The 22,124-nt window shown below is 38.0% G+C and overlaps 1 protein-coding gene across 6 annotated transcripts in view; it reads right to left on the reverse strand.

Annotated features, from left to right (window-relative positions):
• Positions 1 to 22,124, reverse strand: part of LOC106929164 (partitioning defective 3 homolog) — a 254,421-nt gene that overhangs the window by 67,510 nt on the left and 164,787 nt on the right. For 4 of the 6 annotated variants that reach the window (XM_088014938.1, XM_088014940.1, XM_088014937.1 and 1 more), the window contains 6 exons: positions 19,992 to 20,178; positions 18,893 to 19,044; positions 18,011 to 18,055; positions 10,673 to 10,903; positions 8,435 to 8,684; positions 1,798 to 1,926 (listed from right to left, as the gene is read on the reverse strand). In XM_088014938.1, the coding sequence (XP_087871064.1) occupies positions 1,798 to 1,926; positions 8,435 to 8,684; positions 10,673 to 10,903; positions 18,011 to 18,055; positions 18,893 to 19,044; positions 19,992 to 20,178 (994 nt within the window). The remainder of the gene's footprint in view (positions 1 to 1,797; positions 1,927 to 8,434; positions 8,685 to 10,672; positions 10,904 to 18,010; positions 18,056 to 18,892; positions 19,045 to 19,991; positions 20,179 to 22,124) is intronic. The other 2 variants (XM_088014942.1, XM_088014939.1) reach the window with 1 other exon arrangement.

Consider the following 22,124-nt stretch of genomic DNA (forward strand, 5'->3'; position numbering starts at 1 on the left):
AGATTTTTATACTCAGGTTGATCTGGAAAGCATTTCTCCTTCAGAAATGTAGATGTACTTTTTAAATGCTTAGATTCAGGTCAGTGTCTAAAAATACTTTTTCCACAGTTCTGTACAATTTTAGGAAACCAGTATAATTAGTGATCCTTTGTAGCTTTTGTCATTTTTGTATTGTAACGTATTTTTAGAAAATGAACGCCTTCAAAATAAAAGCAAGGAGAAAACTTTCTTATGCAAATTTTTAGGATTTATCTAAAGAAACGATCTTTGTACTTTTGAAACAAGACAAAACTAAATTACAAGCAACTTTTCAGCAAGATGTAAGAGCTTAATAATTTAAGTTAATAATTCCTTAATATTGTTGGAAAAGGTGCAGATTATTTCACTTATAACAAAGGAAAAATGTTTTGTAAAATAATTTACCAGTGGAATTAGTACTTTTTTTAAAATCAACAATAATAAAGTATTAACTCAAAACAAACTCCTTGTAAGTTGGTTTTGACTCATTTCAACTTGACTAAGATATTGGCACTAAAAACGATTTTGTGTTTTTGCAGTGGAAAAAAAAAACGTGTTCAGTTTGCATTTTTGCTGAGTTTGCAAATATTAAGTTTATTGACTAAAAATAAGCTTTTTCTTGCTGAAAAGTTATTTGTAATTTAGTTTCGTCTTATTTCAATATGTTAGGACTAGAAACTACTTGGTAATATTTTGTGTTTTTCCTCTGATTCAGAACAATCCACCAGATAGAGCCACTTTACAGCAGCCATTTACCCCTAATATCACCGTTTAATGTTGGATGTTTGGCTTTAAAAAGCAGCTATTTGGTTCAAAGGTCAAGGATTAAACCAGTTCAAGTATGTGACAAGATTTATTTTTAAATAAAACCTGATCAGCTGCAGCTACCATGAGATAAAACGGCACCAGGTCCATCATCTAACTCTTAATTCAGAGTATAAAACCAAAACCGTAATGGCGGATAACCACATGAAAGACCTGCTGTGAACTTTAAACAACCCAAAACATCAGCTGTGGCATTTGCGTTGAATTAAAACTAAAGACTGCATTGTTGTATTATGCGACTGTCAGCACTGCAGGCATAAAGACAGAATACAAACCAGACTTTTTACAACATGAGATGTTGTATAAACATGGGCTTTAATGACTCCTGCCCTTCAAGCAGTGCATGGGAATTAATTAGCTGACAGAGCCGTAATGGTCTTGGCATTTATAAACTGCTGCCCTCCCCCCCGAAAACAAAACAAAACAAAACAAACTGGCCCGGCGCCCGGCTGGCATTTCAGATTTACCATCCTGGATCCGAATAGTGAGACTTATTAGTATTTACATCTTATTAAAAGTTTGAACAGACGTGGAAGTTTGAGCCCAATAGGTTTGATGATTATCCTTCCTGTTGACCAAATGCATGAAAAATAATCAATAAAAATTGTTCCTGCTAAGGTATTCAGCATTTACAAACAATTCTGATAAAACAAGAGGAGTTTGGTTTAACTTCAGACAGAGGAAATATTTCTCATTCGTCAAAAAAACAGATTTTTACTTCAACTGGAGCAGAAATTCAACTCAATCCCAGTTTGATCCTTTTATGTCACTTTGAATGAAACTGGATGGATTTTTCCTGTCAGTCATAAAAATCCGTATATATGCTTTCATGTGAAAACTGGGGAAAAGTCCGTTTACATACAATTTAGTTCAGGTACACATAAAACTCCAATCATATAAGCAGGTTCAAGGGATTTCCAGGTATTTAACAGGAATAATAAAAGTTTTCTTCACCTCTCCTGCTCCATCCTCATCTTCATCGTTTCCTCATCAGAAACCTGGGTCTCCTCGGACCTCCACTTGCTCGATCCTTTCCGGTCCATCTTCTCCGCTGGCCGCTCATCTTTTCGGTATTTCCCAAACCTGGAGCACCAAACGTGAGTGTTTAATTAAAGTGGGTAATTTACTGGCTCAGTAGATTTAATCGAAGGTGGAACTACATGAAAATGGATGCAAGAAGTTATGGAGGCATTTTTAAGAATTTAATAAGGAAAAAATAGACAGAAATGTTTTATTTTAACTCTCAAATTCAATGCATTTCCATCTTAGTCGCTCTTTCAGTACTTATCCAAACCTGGAAAATGCTCTGATCAAATTCCCTGACTTTCCAGACTGAATATTGAGAGATGGGCAAAGTACCAAAAAATTATACTCAAGTAAGAGTATCACTACTTCAACACATTTTTATTCAAGTAAAGGTAAAAAATGGTCGTCCAAGAAATTACTCGAGTAAAAAAGTATTTGGTAAAAACTCTACTCGAGTACTGAATAACTGATCAATTATCAGTCATTTAAAAATCACATCAGACCAAAATGACAATAATTAATATAAGTAAAAAAACAGCAAAATATTTTTTTTTTCCCCAAATCAGTTTCTTTCGATAAAAAACTGATGAAACTTTAACAGAAACTGCAGGTTTGTGTCTGAGTCTGGTTTGATTTAAAAATGTTTGTTTTTCATTCAGAGGGAAGAAAATCCAGCAGTTTTACTCAAGTCAGAGTAAAAATACTTCATAATAAAATTACTCAAAGTACAGTAAAAATACTCCTAAAAGTATTTTTTATTCAAAAGAGTTGCTCAAGTAAAAGTAACTGAGTAAATGTAACTAGTTACTACCCAACTCTGACCCACAGAGACGGAAACATAAAATCCCCTTGAGCCAAATTGCAGCAATCTGACTGAAAATGCGACTGAATCTCTGCAGAGCGGCGACTTTTCACCGAATCAGTCTCTCAAAATGAAGCATTTAAAAAGTTCTTCTCATGAGTTCAGACCCAATTCAGCTCGTTTAAAGTTGCGGAGCGGACGCAGTAATTATATTCATGGGGAGGGAGCGATGCCTAATGAAATAGGAGCCTTTGCAGAGATATTTCAGCTTGATTGACCCGGTATAAAGCTGCAGCCTGTTGAAGAAATGACTTTGGCACTGAACTCGCTTCCACAATGAACCTGTGTGATTATTCACAGGGAAACTGGTCCGCTGAGAATATCTACGACTTCCAAAGTAACAACGGAGATAGAAACCAAACGGCTGCATGTGAATTAATGAGAGAAGGCAGAGGCAGAGAAAGAAGAGATTTTTTCTTCCCTGAATCAAAAATAAGAATAAAGCCAAACTAAGGAGAACAGGGGCGCCCTTAAGTGAGGCTCCTGTGTGTAAAGACGGAGCCCAAAGTCTCAGGATCAAAAGAAAAGCATGCGATGTTAGTCCCCCAACCATAAGAGCGTCTGAGGATTAAAGAGAGAGAACACAGACGACCTGAATTAGTTATAAAGACAAGAGGAAAATAGGGAGAAATGTTGAGAAAGTCGAAGTCCCGTCTGTGAGAAAATCAATGCACAAGAAAGAAAAACGAAAGCAAAACAAATCAATGACAAAATGTGAAAAACCAACAAAACAAGCAAACAAATCTGCAGAAAGAGACGCCGTGTTAAAAGTACCAAAGCTGAAGAAAGAAGACATACAAAACACAAAGAAACATATAATTACAGAAGAAAATCATTTTTAATAAAGAAAAAAAAGTGAAGAAAATGTCTGTATTATTCATCTTTATTTTTACAAACTAATCAATGTCCCTCAGGGGTTTCGATTTTTATATACTGGAACTGGAAAGCTTTGTTTATAATGAAGCCGGGATGGTTAACAAGCATCATTTTACTGCTGAAGAACACAAAAACTGAAAAATAAAACCAGTTCTTTACAGGTTTTTCCACTTAAAAACAAAAATCAACACGTTTTAATATGATGTTTTTTTCTTGCTGCAAAAAATAAAATACAAACCAAAAATCTAAAAAAAAAAAAAATAAATAAAAACAAAAGCTGAATACCGATTTGAGTGTCACAAAGTGACAGTAAAGAAGCTGAATCCACTTAAAATCAGCAGAAACTTTTGGTTCCCAAACAGATCCACCAACTGGTTCACAAACTGCTGATCTGATTTTCACTGGATCATTTTTCCATCCATGAGCAAAACCAAAAATGTCTCAAAGAACATCTGGGATAAGATTTCTGAGCTGCTATAAAACACAAGAAGTTGGTGGATAGAAACTTCCTAACTGATCAGAACTAAATCATATTTTTGTGAAATTTATGACGTTCCTTTTCAGGTTGTATGTTTGCGTAGCAGAAAGAAGAAGTTTTTTTTCTGTACGTTTTAAATGTGGAACAACCAAATAATCGTCAAGTCGTATAAAAACAAAAAAGAAACTAATGGTTCCAGATGGAAAAAATGGTCAAAAGTTAAAAAGTCAGAAGAAGAACTTTTTCCCCCAAGTTACAAGTGGAATAATCCGTCAGTGGAACTGGTACGTTTTATCAATATCAATTAACCCCTAGCCCCTTAAAACAAGCACCTATATCTTGCTGAACTGTTACTTGTTAGCTTTGTCTTATTTCAAATGAAAACTGTGAAAACGCTGCTGCAGAAATCAATGCAACTAAAGATAAACATGTATGAAATGTTCTTCAGGTGGTAGAAGGCTGACTTTGTAACCATCTTTTTGTGGCTCTGGAGGTTCAAATCCATCAGACCAGACCGATCAAAGGAGAAAATGAGGTGAAATTTCCCTGCGACAGGTGGAAACCCAAACAGGCAGGAACCAGAGGGAGAAACTAAGCAAAGCAGGGAGATAGGAGGTGTGAGGAAAACTGATGGAGTGATGTTCCAGCGCCTGATTAATGTGACCGCAGCCGCCTGAAACGCTCAGACTGACAGCCTGAAGTTAATGCTAAGAGCAGGAGTGATCTATCACAGCTCCACATGGCTGACACGTTCTCTCCCCACACCACTAACTTTCATTAACAGCCCATTAAAAACAGCCTCGTCATACACAAACACACACGCACACGCACACGCACGCACTCGCAATGGCATGCAGACTAAGATTTATGACAGCAGTGGAAAACTTTGCAGAGGAGAAAGAATATCAACCACGACACAAGGGAATTTAACGATCTTGTATTCAAAGCACGGTGAGGCCGGCGGCGGCGCTGAGCCCGACGTGATCGATACGGAGTCTTTGACGGTGGTTCTGCGGTTTTAAACGATCACTTTAAAATGTCAGGGGTTCTGATTCAATTCAGCCGAACGCCTGAGTGTCACTAATAATCCCTTCATTAGGAGAAAAAGCTAAAAGAAATCTGCAGTGGGAAAGGATTTGTGGCATTACAGAGCTGCAAAAAAAAAAAAGTTTTCCTGAGAAAAGCAATAATTAGTAAGAAAAAAAAGGAAAAACAAAACCCTTTGATGAAGTTTTGCTCAAAGAAGCAAAACAAATGGGACAATAAGTTTGGCTTAAACTTTTGTGTTGTTGGTAGAAAAAGCTGGAAATGTGACGTGTATTTGCCCAGCATGGAGCAGAGAGTATATAGCTATAAAACGGTAAATTTTCAAATTAGTCTGCCAAATAATAGCATAATGGCAGTTTTAACAAATGAATAAAACATATATTCTTTCTAAAAGTTACAAAGCATTGGCTAAAGAAATGAAAAGAAATTTGTTACATTTATATTCCCAATTTTCTGCATGTTGGGTCTAAAAATAAATATTCCAGCAACTCAATGTGGTGCTAAACAAAAACAGATTCTAGATACAAATTTTGACAATCTTTAATAGTTAATTCATTTAGAGTCTGTAGCTTCAGTAGATCCCAAAGCTAAATCCCCTCCCAGTCAGAACCTGCTGCTCTTTAAACGCGTTCCTCGTGTGGCATCTTCTCCTTTGGCTGCACGCCACGTCTTATTTTGTAGACACAGCTGGTGCAACATGCAACAGATTACAATGAACACAACATCAACTGCAGCTAAGACTGTGAAGATCAGAGCATGATGCATCAGAGTCCCTTCACCCAGAACAAATCTGAGCGGAAAACCCGTCAGCTGACAGCAAACGGCAACACAAACAAGCTGCGCGCGCACGAAGATTGTAACTGTGCAGTTTCAGGCTTGTTCGCTTGTTTAAGACGCACACAAACACAGAGTACGCCGTTAAATTAGTGCAGCCCTCGGATTTCTGGGCAACAAGCGTCCCAGCAGATGCCAAGCCGACAGACCGGGTGCAGCTTCTGAGTCCAAGAGACGATCAGAGAGAAAGTTGGCAGGCGGCGCTGCTGGCAGGCGTTGATGGTAATGATGCTTTGATTGGGACTGAGAGCGAGGCCTCAGAGACATGAGAGGGTCAGGCTGATCACGCAGCGCCTGACGTGTCCTCAAACACGCCGCCGCCTCACATCAAAGGCCGCTTCCTCACCCTGTGCCCACCCGGCTCCTGCACCGAAACCGAAAGCTCTCCTGGGATCGCCCCGCTCTGCAGAGCGACACTTTCTGAAAAACACACGGACTTTGTTGCCTTCACGTCCAAACCTCTGTGGTTTGGGACGGCGCTCACATCAACACACCGTTTCACCGCGACAAGCCGCCACAGAATCCGACGTGTACTTTCCCCCCTTTTTCTGCTAAACCAAACGTCATCCTCGTTTGTTAATGTCTCTTTGAAACACACCAAGTATTTGTCTTAAAGTGGCAGTAATATTTTAAATCGACTTTTTTATGTTATCCCCTCATCAAAAACAAACCTGGAGTGTATATTTGATTATTTCATGAATGTTTGAGAAATCCTTCGATCTCCATGGCAACCATTAAGTTGTGCAAAACATGTGGGTGGACCAAGCCTTGCCTTCAACAATGAGGCTCCTTCAGACTAGCCAGCAGTGATTAGCAAACACCTGGTGGAGCTGCTGCACTCGTTATGGGAGCCATTTCTCAGTGCAACACTGGTAAAAATGCTGTTAAAGGGTTAAAAGAGGAGCCATATTGTGACTTCCTGAAGGTGGAGATTCAGAAAGAGCAGGAATTTTTAAAGAGACAGAGGCCCAATTTTAAGGCATTAAATTATGAAGTCAAATTTGATGTATTTAGCCTTTTTATAGAAGTTACTTGATTGTGCCATAAAAACATTGAATTTGGAAAGTTGTTTTGAATATTTTTCAGTTTAATTTTTTTTTTCAGTTTCAAACATTTTCTTTACTTTCAAAACGATTTTCCAGTTTAAAATTTCTAATTTTTTTTTTCAGTTTCAATTGTTAAACTTTATGGGCCCAATTTAGCTCCATAGAATGATTAACAACAAAGTTATAGAAAAAGACAGACGTTTCAAAGAGATAAATCAGCCTTTTGTTTCAGGTTTGATGCATCCTAACGTTGCTGGACGGTGGAACTCATTCTGACAGGCAATGAAGAGAAACTGAATAAATACTATGAACCATCCTATAGGTGAAACAGAACAGCTGGATGCCAATAACTTGGTTAGTTGTGTTGTTATTACATCTGTAATTCTGCTGCACAACTCTGTGCTGCATAATGATAATTTAATTGAATCCAGACTCTCCACAGATGGATTAAACATATCTCACATCAGCCGGCGCTGCCAGTAAACCTGGATAAGGATCAAACAGACGCACTAATTGACTCTTAATGGGGCCAGAAATGAGACCATGTTTTAACAATGCACATCGCTCCTGTGGTGCAGGAAGACTTCAGTCTGAAAGGAAAGATATTAACTTCCAGTTCTGTTATAATAAGCCTAATTCATTTTCTGTAAGACGCCACAGAAGTAGTAGTTCTGCAAGAACTCCCAAACTACAGGCACAAGAAGAAAATGAAGTCGTCTTGTTCCTGCAGTTCCAGGTGAAAACTAATTTATTTGTTCTTGTGGAGAATATTCTGTAAAAAAAAAAAAACTCTTATGTTTCCAAATAGGTGCTGAAGTCGTCTTGCTAAACATTTCAGACTTTTCAATTCGACGTTGGCCGCATTTTCAGCCACCTTTAGTCCATGTTCTGATCCTGATCAGAGGATTTTTAAGTGTTTAACTTTGACCCACAAATCATTTACTCAAGAAAAAACCTGGTCTAATGTCGTCCAATAACAGACAACCTCCAAAAACTTCTAATCAGATCTTCAACAAAATTTTTCTGTCAAAATACAGAATTTGTTCCCATTAATTTAAATTTTTCTTCCAAGACTTGATTTATTGTAAAATAAAATTAAGGACTTGGCGAATGTTAAATTAAGTGTAATATACCTTTACAATTCTGATATGAATTTAAAGTTATTATTCTGAGTATTATTTTTAAGCTTTAAATTGAAAGTTTAAAATGTTGTCTACTTAGTATGGCACTGAATAAATAAAAAAATTAATGTCTGATGAAATTAATCTAAAACAGAGTTTTTTTGGTGATATTCTAATTTTTGGAGATGCACCTGAACGTCTAAGCTCTCGATCGATAATGCCGTCATGAAGATATTGATCAATATTGTATTGATGCATAATGTGGCTCTCAGCTTTACAATGATCTGAATCCTGTTTTTACCTGAACATGTCTCCAAGTCCCTTCAACATTCCTTTCTTTGGTTTTCCCTTCTCTTTGTCCTTTTCCTTCCCTCCATCTTGTTTCTTCTTCTCCTTCCCTGGTTTGTCTTTGTCCTTCTTCTTCTCCTCCTTGGTGCGGTTGGTGCCGTTGACCAGGGGCTTTTCGGGGCCGGCGGACAGCGGCGTCTGGTCCGCCATGGTGGAGACGGAGTCTCTCCCAGATCGGGAACTCTCCTCCGTGTCTTCCTCCACTGCAGAGAAACAAACATGGAGACGATTTGGAAACAGAAAAAAGCAGAAAACCTTATTTTAACCTTAATTTGTAGGTTCTGTAAATGTCGTTAGGTTTCTGATTAAACCAAAATACATGTCCATGATGGAAGAGTTCTTATTTACATTTAAATGGAGGCCAATAGACTAGGGGTGTCCAAACTGTGGTCCGTGGGCCATTTGTGGCACTCGAAGTGATTTTTATCTGGCCCTTAACCAAAATACAAAAATGGTAAAAATGTGTTTTTTCACCTCAAAATTCAAGGTTGATGCACTTAAAAAACACCTTTTAGTGAAATTTTTGCTGCCATTGCCAAATAAAGTCCCCTAAATGTAAAATTACTTGTTAAATAAATTTTGTAGCAAACAGAATCACAAACTGTCAGTGGGTTTTACTTTACGCCTCTAAATAAAGCAAATGTTTGTGACAAATGAGCGACCCATATCGTGATGCTGAGAATAAACACAAACAAATCCAAATAGATAAACCATTGACATTTAAGATATAGTTGTTTTTTTAAACTAGATTCAAATAACTGGATTTTATGTTACATATATTTAGTAACTTACAGTTCCCTTTTCTATGGAAATCGCACTTTATTTTATTAAAAAATGTGTGAAATATTTAGTTGTTTTTTTTTATATATTTAATTACAAGATTTAAAAATGTCAGTCTTTTGTTGCCTTTAGTTACTTTCCACCAGTGAATTAGACGCTGGGAAAATAAGGAGAAGCAATAAATTACCTTCTGTTGGTAAAGAAAATAGTAATTTCTGTTTAACTTCTTACAGATTTCGTCAATTTTTTGCTTCTTTGTCCCATTTAATATTTCAGATCAACTAGCAAATACTAAAGTTTAAGATAACTTGAGTAAATACGAGATGCTAATTTTGGGTAAAAAAAAAATATATTTCCAAAACCAACATGATTTGTAAAGGAAAAAGTTAAATTACGGTTTAATTCAGTCCAATTGGAGGGTTTTTGAGAATAAACATGACTTTGACTAGATAGTTTAGTTTTATTTGTTTTTGCTAGTGGCGGGACTTTTAATCCAGCTAATCACAGGTACATTAATTTAACTCAACAAATCGCTTTTTAATTAAACATTAAGCACCATTTCCAATTAAAATACTTTTTGATGGTACATTTCTGAGATTTGAATATTTTGTTTACTTGGGTTATGTTAGTGTTTTTATATTCTTTTTTTCTAAACAGTTATGTCTTGTTTTTTTTATTATGAATGTTTACTGTAAATTACACTACTTTAAGTTATACTTTGAAATCTGTCATAAATCATAGGCCATGTTTGTTTTTATGTATGTTTATCATACTTTTAATTATTTCCATGAACCTGCTGGAGGACTAAATCTGGCATATTTACGTGATGGATTCATGTTGATTAATATGTATTGTCCACTTCATGAAGAATTAAAAAAATCTAAAAATTTTGTCTGATCAACAGTTTGGTGAAGTAAATAAATGTGTAATGGGCAAATACTTCACTGAGTTCCATATATTTTGTGATGTGTCTGGATGCAAGAGCGTCAAACAGAAATAAATCTTCATACATCAACCTACAAGTAAAAATCCTCCTCTGGAGCTAAATCTGCTGCATTTTTCCTTTAAAATAAACCTGTTAAATAAAAACCTGTCCCAGCTAACAGAGAAATGTCTTTGATTTTCATAAAGGTTACAAACCTGATTGATTAAAAAGCCACAGCCGAAAGCATCAACACTTCCAGATATTAGCCATTAGTCAAAATGGCGCCACTCCCATGCAGTAAACAGATATTAGTGGTCGACGCATTAATTAATTAGTGTTACGTGGCTCCACACAGCAAAAAACAACTGATTGAGAGTTAAATCATTTCATAAGTCAGGAAACGTCCGGGGAAACTCAGACTTCTGCTTTGGTGGATCATACCTGCAACAAGAGTTCAAATATTAAATTGATTATTTGACATCTTACAAGTCTCCATGCCCTCGTCGTCGTCCTCCAAGGCGGCTGGCCGGTCGTAGGATTTGTCGATGGCGGCCCGGAAGCTCTCGTTGCAGCCCCGCCCCCTGATGATGCGAGGGCGTGGCCGGTGGAACGGGAGGTCACCGTTGAGGGTGACCTCTGCTACCGCCGTCTGGAGGCTCTCTAGAGAGCTGGACTTCTTGAGACCCAGTGAAGGTCCAACGTCCTTAGTGGAAGAACCTGACGGAGATGATAGAGGGGAACATTCTCTAAATGGACCGGTGATAAGTAACTTTAAGATCCAACACCATCTAAAATGAAGGTGAGGCTCGTTCATGTCTGAATTACATATAAAACTTCTATTTGCTTTAAAAATTTGTCATTTTATTGAAGAGTGATGCAGACATAACTGAGGTAACAATTTATTGTCAAATCAGAAAGGCAAAGTTCACACAACACGCAAATGTGATAGAATATTCAATATATAGAATTCAAGCTGAACTCTGACCCAGAAACTCAAGACAATTCCTTGGTTACCTAGCAACGACCTGCTGAGTAACAAGCAGTTTCAAGTTCCCTCCAACTTCGGTTACCTAGCAACGACCTGTTGAGTAACAAGCAGTTTCAAGTTCCCTCCAACTTCGGTTACCTAGCAACGACCTGTTGAGTGACTTCCGCAGCAGCAGTTTAAGATTTTGTCACCACGTGCCTCATAACTGCTTAAAAAAAAACAAAAAAAAAAAAACATCGTAGGGTGAAAACTAGATAAAACAGGAAATGTTAGGCAAATCGTCGGTCTCCAATTTAACTTTAAGCATATTTTTGAAACATATGGAGAAAATTGATTTCCTGTTTTTTAAGTTTTGCTTCAATGCAGCTGAACTTTAGCGTATTTGCAATTTAATTCTGATCAATTATTCAGGCAGGAAAAAATTTCTAATCTCAAAACAGAACCAGATTCTGTTTACACATACCAGACGACTTACTGTCTATGTTCATGTTGGACAGGAAAAGAACCAGAAATTTAATTTCAACCCACTTAACCTCCAAACAAACTGATGATCTCCAAAAAATGCATCAAAAAATGCTTCTGCTAAGAGAAACATCTGGTCCACTTGAACATGAGAACCCTCCTCAGGGATGGTAAGCAATAAAACTTGACACCAACATGCTGTAACTACAACAGGATATTGTTTTCCAGTCGATCGTGTGTTCACGTGCGTCATTCCTCCTGACTGACTGAAAACTTCATTACAACATGCGGCTGTAAATTAAAATAACCATCAGCAAAATTGGAGAAACATGACACTTTAATTAAAGTGGGTCTGTTGCACAGTTTTAATCCCCATATGGCCCGCTTTTACATGATCAGAAAACAAACAGAGGGAGTAATAAAGGTAAAGAAGTGAAATTATAGAGGTGAAAGGCTTTCTTTACATTAACTATATTAATGTTGCAAACCCAGATCCTACAAGAGGAGCTAGTAAAAATTTAAAATATTAGACAGGCATAGTTGTAGTCGATTAGAAACTTGAATCAATAGACTTTTAGTACAATCAATTAAAAACAAAATTTTAAGTTGTAGTTCAACAGAACCTAGATCATTGCTCTATTTTTAAGCAATTAAAAACCAGTATTTCAAGTATAAAACTATTCCAATTTCTATATTATCATAGTTGTTGTATTCATTTTATTCTTCTAAGCCTATGAAGGTTTTAAAAATGTGTTCTGACACTGAATATCTGGAGCTCCATGTTGGAGAGGAGGGCCGGCGGTGGAAGCAGCATTAGCGTGCAAGTTTGTGACGTTTTTTATGGGGAAAGAATGGGCTCTTTGCACCTAAGGCGTTGACGTCACATCTCCAGGAGCTAATGCGGCTCACTTTTTTCCGCTTTGAGTTACCATGACTGGTAGAAAAGACTAAGTCGTATTTCAGATGCAAAAAAACAATACTATTAGCATTGTTGTCTTCCTAATATAATGGGCTTTTAAGTTTTCGTTAATTTCCAAGCGATCCTGAATTAAGAAGATGGCTTGTAAATATCTGTCGCTACCAGCTAATGCCGCACAGCAAAGTTTGCAGCCTTCACTTCACTCCGGATCAGCCTAAAACTACCGGGGACACGGATGGTAAATAAAGGAGCCTCCCTGAGTTATTTCCATGGAATCACTTCTATATTCAGCCTGAAAGAGTTTATGGGAACGAGAGAGCAGACCAGAGCCAGACAGCCGAGCGACTGATCCGCCTGTACATCCTGCTGTAAACACCGTCCTATCTGAGCTCTTCACAAGAAACATGCAAAGGTAATAAAACGAAATAACACGGAGACATGAAGCAACACGGTCATATTTTTCTAAAAGCAGCAACTTTGAACCTGAACAGCTGAACCAGATCTCTGACACCAGAGCTGCGCTACTGTTAAGCTATGAGGCTTGTTGAGCTCCGTCAGGCTTCGGAAGCTAAAAGCCCGAACCGGAACCTCCCCGTTAGTCTGTGACACTAACGACAATAAACACACATAATATACTTGAAAATAAGATAAATACATTGTCCGTTAGAATGTTTAGATACTTAAATAGCACATTTTACAAGAACAATGTCCGAGAATATTGCCTACTAGCATAAGCTAACCTTAATGTTAGCCACAAAGTTTAAGTAAAACTCACCTTCGTGTCAGTGAATGTATAACGAGGCGAACATCTTAAAACCTTTCTCCAGCTGACTTGTTGGGGCTTCGGATCGATGTACAAACTTTGGCCAAGCCCTGAAAGCACCTAATGTAAATGATATTTGTATTGGATCGGAAACAATCGAGCCGCTTTACCCCGAACGCGGAAGCTGAGGTGCAAAGAGCCCATTTAGTTTTAAAAGCTTCCCAGTTAGAATTTTGGCAGGAAAAATAAAAAATAATTCTTTGTCAGTTGTTGCCATGGTGATTCCCGCCTTTTGGTTATTACGGAATGCAAACACTGACATTAATTTAAAAAAAATCAGAGCAAATAAAGTTAGCAATAAAAGCTGTTTTTTCTAACATCTTTAAATGATAATTTAATTCTATTTTTTTTCTTAATCAATCGTGGGAATCAACGAACAATTGTGGGTTTTTCTTCTCTCATATTGAAGAAAAACAATATCATATTGTGTATCATCAGATTTGAATGTTGATTTGATCAATGCAGACTATATTTATGGGGCGAGTTGTTTTTAGCACCAGTCCAGAAAAAAGAAATGGAAAAAAAAAATCTTTGGGTTTATTTCAAATGATTATTGTGTAAAAGCATTTGTATATAATATAGTATGGCATTTTAATAACTTTTCTTCTTGTAAATTTGAGCTTGTCGATCACTCTTGCTTTTTGTTAAATATGTTTGTTATATTAGTGTGAATCTACAAGCTGGTACACCTGAATTTCTCCATAATCGAGGTTATTTCTATTCTTTTCCATTTTTTATGGTTTTATCTAAGATTCTATTTTTAAAATGCAATTCTGAATAAATTTGCAGGAAAAAATAGTTAAATTTCATATCAAAATAGCAGAATATTCCCAAGTACTTAATGTTGAATGCTTGATTCTGCTAGAAAAAATAGAAATAAACAGATAGAGCCAAAAAAACTCAACTGGAAAATTGAATACATGCAGAGTGAACAAGGCTCTGGGTTAGCGGCCTCCCATTTATTCTCATCAACCTGTCCTGTTCCCTCAGCGTCTCAGCCAGAGCTGGGCTGATAGGCTTTCACGCTGCACACCCACTTTATTTAAAGGCTTTGCCTGCTGCCATTCACAACAGTCACACATCAGTGACAGCATCACAGGAAAAATAAATAAAATGGAGAGTAATTTACACGTTATTGGAGATCTGACAAATGGCACGCAGCCACAAACAGGCAAACTTTTTCTGACTTCGAACTTGGCAAAGTGATTTCTTGTGAAATTCTGCTCAGTCAGCCACCTGCCCACAAACTGAGGAGGAAACACAAGCTAAAAGAAATTAAAATGGGAAGAAAAAACCCAACTGCCAATAAAATCAGGTCACAATGCAATGTTTACAAATCTGGTAAACATTACTCTTGTAATTCCAGCTATAACAAAAAGACTCCAGCTGAATTTAAAGTTATTTCTAGGGTTTATGTCGCTGGGATTGTTCAGACTCACATTTTCTCACAGAGATTTATGACATGACTAACAGATCCTGAACACCAACAGCAGTTCAACACTGTCCTCATTCACCATGTGGCGGTGGTCTGCGTCAATAAACGCTTCAGCCAATCACAGAGCAGGACGAAAACTCCCTTTGGAGACCAAAACATCGCCGGTCTTTGGTTTCAGTTGAACGGCTGGGTTTTGACCTGTCTAAGTGGACTATGGACCATTTATATTTAAGACAAATTAAAATAAATGGTTAAAAATCATCCCCAAGGGCACAAAAAGTGAAAATAAACCTGAGCTAAATGTGAGAAAGTGAAAAACTTTCACAGAAAGTTCACTGTTGATGTTCGTCTTGGTCACAATAGTTGAAATCAGCACCTGTGAACCGTAAGGATTACTAAAACCAGACAAAAGGTTCCTAATTAAAACCGAGATTATCTGAAGGAGTGAGTGCTCTCATGGTATTTGGTCCATTGTTTAAAACTGGAAAACGCCTGAACAAAAATTTAAATGAGGTTTTCTGAGAAGAAAAAGCAATTTTCATGGATCCAGCAACACAGAGACTATAAATATGGAAAATAAACTTTTAAAGCTTAAAACTAAAGATATAGTTTTGATAATGATACATTGGTATTGACATTGATGCCAATGTTAATGTCAATTTATTGTGCATCCCTATAAAACCTTTTTGTTTAGCTAATTAAGACAAATTTTATTTTTCATCAAAGAAACCAATCAGTCACTCTATAGCTTTCCACAATGCATCATCAGCCTGGCGGGTGACCAGGCATCACTTGCCCTCCCTCCAGGCTAAGCTAGCTTTACAGTTCAAACATTGACGAGTTGATCTCGCGCTCTCTCTCTCTCAACACTTTGTCATGCGTCTCTGAATTTTAGTATCTTGATGCGGATTGTGCACCACCTCTCACTCAAAATGAGGGCTCATTTTGCACCACTTTGTGCACCAAGTATAAAAACTGCACCGCCTGCACAATCAACAGTTTCCAACCCAATGGAAAAAAAAACATTACTGGTGGTTTTGGAGTCATTCTTTTGTGGATATTTATTGCAATCGTTCCATGAAAAAAATCTTTAAAACTGCTGAAATTTGCATTTGTTATGTTAAGTACATCAGTTGGTTCAAAGTTTTTAGGAGTCACTGTGGAGGTCTATCTAATGGAAACATAGTTGTTCAGGTACTTTGAGACACAAATTACCAATTCAAACATAACATTAGTTTCACGCAAACCTTTGAAACCCTCCTTTTGGTTTTTCTGGTATTAAAATGTTTACTTTAATCAGAGGTATCGGCGGTTTCTGCATGCCAACTCTTTACTTTTCCTGGCTGCTATCAGATCGTAAACACGGCAGACTCATCTGTTGCCACCATTTGGCAGAAACACCTCATGAAATATGCAAGAACCTTTTCGTTTTTTGACTCATGCTGCCATAACGACAGAAAGTTGGAATCAAACTCCTCTCCGTCTCGTGGTTGCCAACACAGGTTTCGATTAAACCATCAGATCGACGCGTCAGTTTGTGTTTTTTTCCGCGGTTTCACACTCTTTCAGAGACATCTTCATGTTGCTTCAAAACATTTTCCCTCTCCAAGAGTTAAACTCCCTCCGCCTCTTGGTTCTCCTCCTCTACGTGCCGCTGATTTCAGCCTTTTATTCAGTCAAGGCGACAGCGAAACTACACGAGACCTGACAATGACGGATGACTTGCTGTCAGCTCGCCGCCTTAGCCGAGGACAGAGAGCTTTCTGCGCTCTCCCTCTCTGAATCTCAGGCAAAACAATTAGTGCTAAAGCTGCATCTGAGCCAAAAACAGGAGAAAATCAAATCTGCAGTCACCCAAGTGCTTCCACCGCTGTGTTCAGCAGCGACCTTAAACTCACAGGAAGGACTGCAAGCCTTCAGACGGCACGCTGACAAATTTGTCTTGTCAAGAGCGAGCCTGATGCTAAAAGGGTGGGAACGCTGCGGGAATGCATTTAGAGCAAAGCAGTGGGTAAACTGGACAGAAAGAAAAAAAAAAAAACAATCTGCAAGTCTGCTGGTGGATTTATTTTTCTAGATCAATGCGATTTAATGCCTGTCCCGTGTTTTCCTGTACGGTTTGAGTCGCATCCTGTTAGGAATCGATCAGATCCACAACGCCACACAGGCAGCGGGAAATTCATTTGTTCCCAGATGAAAACATGTCCGACTGAGCAATTAAAAACATCTCCCAAAACCTTTAATTGTGCATATTTTAAACACACATTGATCTTCTTTTCTATAAATATTTAACAACCACACACAGATGGATGTGAGACAGAAAAAATTGGTTTGGAGGCATCAAAATCACTGGTTAGAAATAAATTCATATATTTTGATGGGATTTGTAACAACATTTAAGATATTAAGATCCAGCAGATCAGTACTGGACACTCTTCTGCTAATGCACTAATTTTCCACTAATTAGAGGCTGAATCGCTAAGAGCGTTAAACTATGATATTTAGCACGTTTTGCTTCTCCTACATGAATTTCTCGTTCTATATATAAATATATGGCTCATAACTTAATATTAAAAGTCAAAAGAGTGCATTAAAGTACATGTGACGGTGTTGTAAATCGTTTAAAAAAGTAAACAAGCTAGAATAAAAACATTTTCTTTTAAAATTCAGCAAACAAAAATTATCAAAATACCTCATAAAAACAATTAGATCAAAATAGAAAAACTTATTTAATTTTAAAATTGATTTAACATATTTGTGAAACATACAATAAAAGTATATAAATTATCATGACTATGAATTTGGTTACTTTATAACTTAATTTGGTAAAATAAAGTAATGAGTTTCTTTATAAAACTAAAAAAAAGTGAATAGTGAAGTAAATAAGATAAGATTGTGAAAAATGCAAAATAAAACAAGTTCTCCCCCACCCTATTTTTACTGCTCATTTTTGGGGATGTTTTCAACCTTTTGCTGCAAATTGTTTACAACTATTCAGTTCAGAAATGGGTCTTTTCTGCAGTTTTTAACTCTGATTTGGCTTTTTAAAATCCTAAAACAGTCTCTTGTAAACAACTTTCTCTAAAGCATCTAACTGAGTGACAAATCTCCAAAATGCACCTTTTATCAGAAGATGTGAGGCAGAAGGATGTGAAAGGAGAGAAGCTGATTGGAGGTTTCAGTGCACCGGTCCTTACCTGCGTCGGTGTCGGCACGAGGAGTGAGGTTAATCTCGTCGGCTACTGTTAAAGGAAGGAGGAGGGATACAAACATCTGGGGTTAGGTTAAGTGCTCATGACATTCCACATGCAACATCCAGGCTGAGCTGCAAACATCACAAAGGGGCTTCGTCTCAATCAGGACCGGACGCCATGCGAGACGAGGAAGAGGAGGAGAGGTTGGAGAGGTGAGAATACAGTTTGAGAATAGCAATCAGAGTCGTCGCGATATGAACACGGCACGCAGCGGCAATCTGGTCGAGAAGATTAGATATGATTACAGAGAGAGTGCGAGCTGAGAGCCTGTTGCAGCCAAAGCAATCAGCCACTGTTTGAAGACATTTCAAGGTGAATCAACACAGAAGTTCTTGACTTTGGTGAGAGAAGAAGTCTGTTTTTCGTACCGAGAGAGAAAATAGGAAGAGTTTGAACAACAAACCTGGAGCGTGCAGGGAAGTGTCGTCAAGGTGACGCAAATTTCAGGATTTAACCTTTTTGAGATGATTAGGTGTATAATTATGCAAGGAGTTATTTCGAAAGAAGAAAGTAGAAGTTGCATAAGAGGAGGCGTTTCTGGAGCGTTCACTTTTACAGAAACCTGATATTAATTACAGAAAAACAAACTTTCAATTCCTTTACAAATTAGCTTACGCTGTAATCTGGTTCACCGCATCAAATGGTGACATTTATGTTTGAGCTGTATGTTGTTGGAAATAATTCTGCTTTTAAGCTGGGGGGAAGAAGTACTATGAATAATTTGTTTGGTTCACATAAACTGGAATTAATTGGAGTTTTTTGTTCTCTGGGGAAATGTGTAAATATTAAAATAAAACCCAAGCATTGCAAATCAGAGTTCGGTACCTAGATCCATGCTCTTGGACTTGCGCGTCTTGATGATCTCGAGCTGAGCGGCGTCTCCGAACTGCTTGGTGCGTTTCTCCGACATGCTCTGGCGTCCGAAGCCTTCCCTTTGGAACGAGACGTCCGGATCGTTTTCATCTGGACTCAGAGAGCTGCAAGTACAGAGAGAAAAGCCGATTTCACAGGACGGATGTAACTAATATTTATCAGCTCTTTTCAAAGGCAGCCTGTTGCAGAGACGTCAACGATTTTAAGTTGCTGTGCTTGAAATGGGCAGGAAATCATAAGATTTTTTTTCTGCTTTTACTTGTTATCAAGCAGTGCAGTTCAAGTACACCTCGCTGCAGCAAACAGAAAGTGGCGGGACGGACCACTGTCGGTCTCAGACCTTATTTGGAAATGAAACCATTGCACTCCCGAAGTGAAGGTGGCGCTATTTCCTATAATATCCACGGTCTCCCGTTTTTATTTTCTTTTAAAATCTGTGATATATCTTCTTTAGGAAGGAGTTTCACTCTCAGTATGTATTTGAATTTTTCTTATTTTCTCCAGCGCAGCTCACAGTTTTTAACAAAGCTTTCTGTGTACTTCTAAATCTGCTCCTTAGTCGCATCTTTTCCAGCCTGCTACTGCCTCTAGTGGCGTGGGGGTGGTAAAACATCTAATATAATTAAATTACTAATCAGAATACCATTAAGTCTTTATTATTTAAGATTAATTCTGGCATTACTGGAACCAAAAAAGATACATTCCCTCACAACACACCATACCTTTTCAATTTCTTAAGGAACTCATTAAATGACAACAAAACCAGAAAGTGGTTCCAGTTTCTCTCGATGACCAACTTGTTAAAACTACCTCGGATCATTCCTGGACAGTCAGCTCAACTTTGCTGAAAACACTGACTATATTTTTAAGAAATGTTCCCAGTGACTCCATCTTTTAAGAAGACCATTGGAGTTACCTAAGTAGAGGTACAGTTTGCTCAATTATTTATTCAAAGTAGCTTAAAAAGTTTCAACATAAGGAAACCCTGCAGGTTGCATCTACAAGAAGCTGCAGATGAAAATATTTAGAAAAATGAAGCATTTAAATGCACCTTTCGTTGTGAGCAGGCAGCTCTTTGGCCCACGCCGGAGTCACATCAGCCACGAAGCCCACATCGTCATGGGAACTGGACGAGGACTGGTCGGACATGTTGGACGGCAGGAGCGGCGGGCGGTCGTCCTCGATGATCACGGTGTCGTCCTGCGGCATGTTGACGGTCGGAGAGAGCTGATAGTTTCCTGCAGGAGATGCGATTTATTATTCCTCTCATCTCTTTCCAAACGTGCAGTTTTAATCTTCCAGCTGTAAAAGCTGCCAAGCGCATCCTGACTCCGACTGACCAGACATGGTTCAAATGAATAATAAATGTCAAGTTCTTGTGTTAGTCGTCAGGAATCAAAGGGCAAAAGGCTCCTTTCTACACCGAGAACTGATGCAAACTAATATTTCAGAGAGAAATCCATCAAAACTGAAACAAAAGGCCGGCGCCCCGCAGCTTCAGCGCCTCCAAATAAAATACTGCAATCTGTGTCACATTTTAAATCATCCATGTTAAAAACTGACTGGAAAGACTGAATTACCCTCTCCACATTCAGCGTTCACACATATCCCTCATGTTAAAACAACTTTTCCAGAAGCAAATGTTTGCAGTTCAACAGTTTTCACAGATTTTTAGCCATTTTTGAAAGAAAAAATGAGAAAAATTTAGTTTGAATTTAAGGCAGAGGTTCATGTAGCAGACAGACTTTAAACAGGGAAGCTAAAAACGGGTGTCAGGACAGACGGACTCAGATAAACAGATGGATTAAAGGGTGGATGGATAGATGGACAAACAAATTGATTTTTTAGTGAACAGAACATAATAAATATGTAAAGACCTGATTATTTTTACCAACTTTATGGCTGTTTTTATTTTAAAACAACATTCTAATCATAAATATAATTCTTAATTTCTTAAACTGTGATGTTTTTTATTATTTTTGATCCATTTGTGCTCGAACACAAAGTAGTTTTTCCCCCCAAAACTACAAATGCACATTGGTGATGAATTATTCCTCCCTCATTAAAAAGAAACCAATAACAAAAATCATTTTGCAAGTCTTTGGTTTCCCAGTATTTAAAACTAAGTCTACAAAGGTAAACCACATACTTTGGTCCAAAATAAAAGTTGATTAATTATTCCTTTTAGCTGCAGGCAAAAACCTACCAAAGTTCAACCAACAGGAGGAGAAAAACTCATTAAAACTGTCATGAATGTATTGGCCAGAAAATAAAAAACTCCATCAGGAGTGACGGTTATTAGAACATCTATAATATAATTGGAAACTTTGAAGCCCCCCAAAAATACTTTGAGGTCTAAAAGCAAAGAGAAAACGCTCGAAGTTAATCAGCTTTTACCAAAAGCAGTTAGTCAGCGGGGCACAATGGTGTTTCTATGTCAAAACACAAAGATTAATTCAAGCTGTGCCCTCACAAATACAGATAAAAGCTTTCCTCAACTGAGGGGAAAAAACATATAAAAGTCTTCTTTTCCCAGGCAGAGAAAGCACAGCTTAAAAAAGGCATTGATATGCAGCGCATGACTCGGTCTTTAATCTGCGTTTTGAAATTGGCATCAAAAACCGGGGAGCTTCGACGCTTCAGAAAGGGCTTGTGTACCGAGCTTAGGGAGAAGTTTGTTTGTCTTTAGACAGCGTTTGGATGCGTTTGGAGTTTAAAGCTGCAGACCTGAGCCAGCCCTGCTGTTTGTTTCTCATAACTGAGCGCAGAGACGGCCGACGTGCCGCTGGGCCTCCGCTGCTTCCAGCCAGCGGCTGAATGAACCGATGGAAACGAGCTCAAAGGAAAAACAAAGACGGGATCAGGAGAGGCCTGAAGGTATGCAAGTCCGGGTCAATTAAAAACTCTCTGCTTGGTGTTTTCTGTTCCTGAGTGGGACGCCTCAGGATCCACATTTATAAACATATTTCTGATAAAGCATCACTTCTGCAATTAAATCACTTTAAATGGCCAAAAAGAAAAAGAGTTCAGCCCCCAGAGTGAAAGGTCCAATCTGGACAAGATCTGGTTCACAAGACGACCAGCAACAACACAGATTATTCAGTCAGCCAGGAGGAAATGCTTCTGGAGAAGAAGTGGAGCAACAATGACATGAAAAATCTCTGCTGCACTGAAAATTCAAGAC

The sequence above is a fragment of the Poecilia mexicana genome, unplaced genomic scaffold, assembly GCF_051168715.1.
Source record: "Poecilia mexicana isolate PSO_F unplaced genomic scaffold, ASM5116871v1 scaffold_17, whole genome shotgun sequence".
NCBI classification, from domain to species: Eukaryota; Metazoa; Chordata; class Actinopteri; order Cyprinodontiformes; family Poeciliidae; genus Poecilia; species Poecilia mexicana.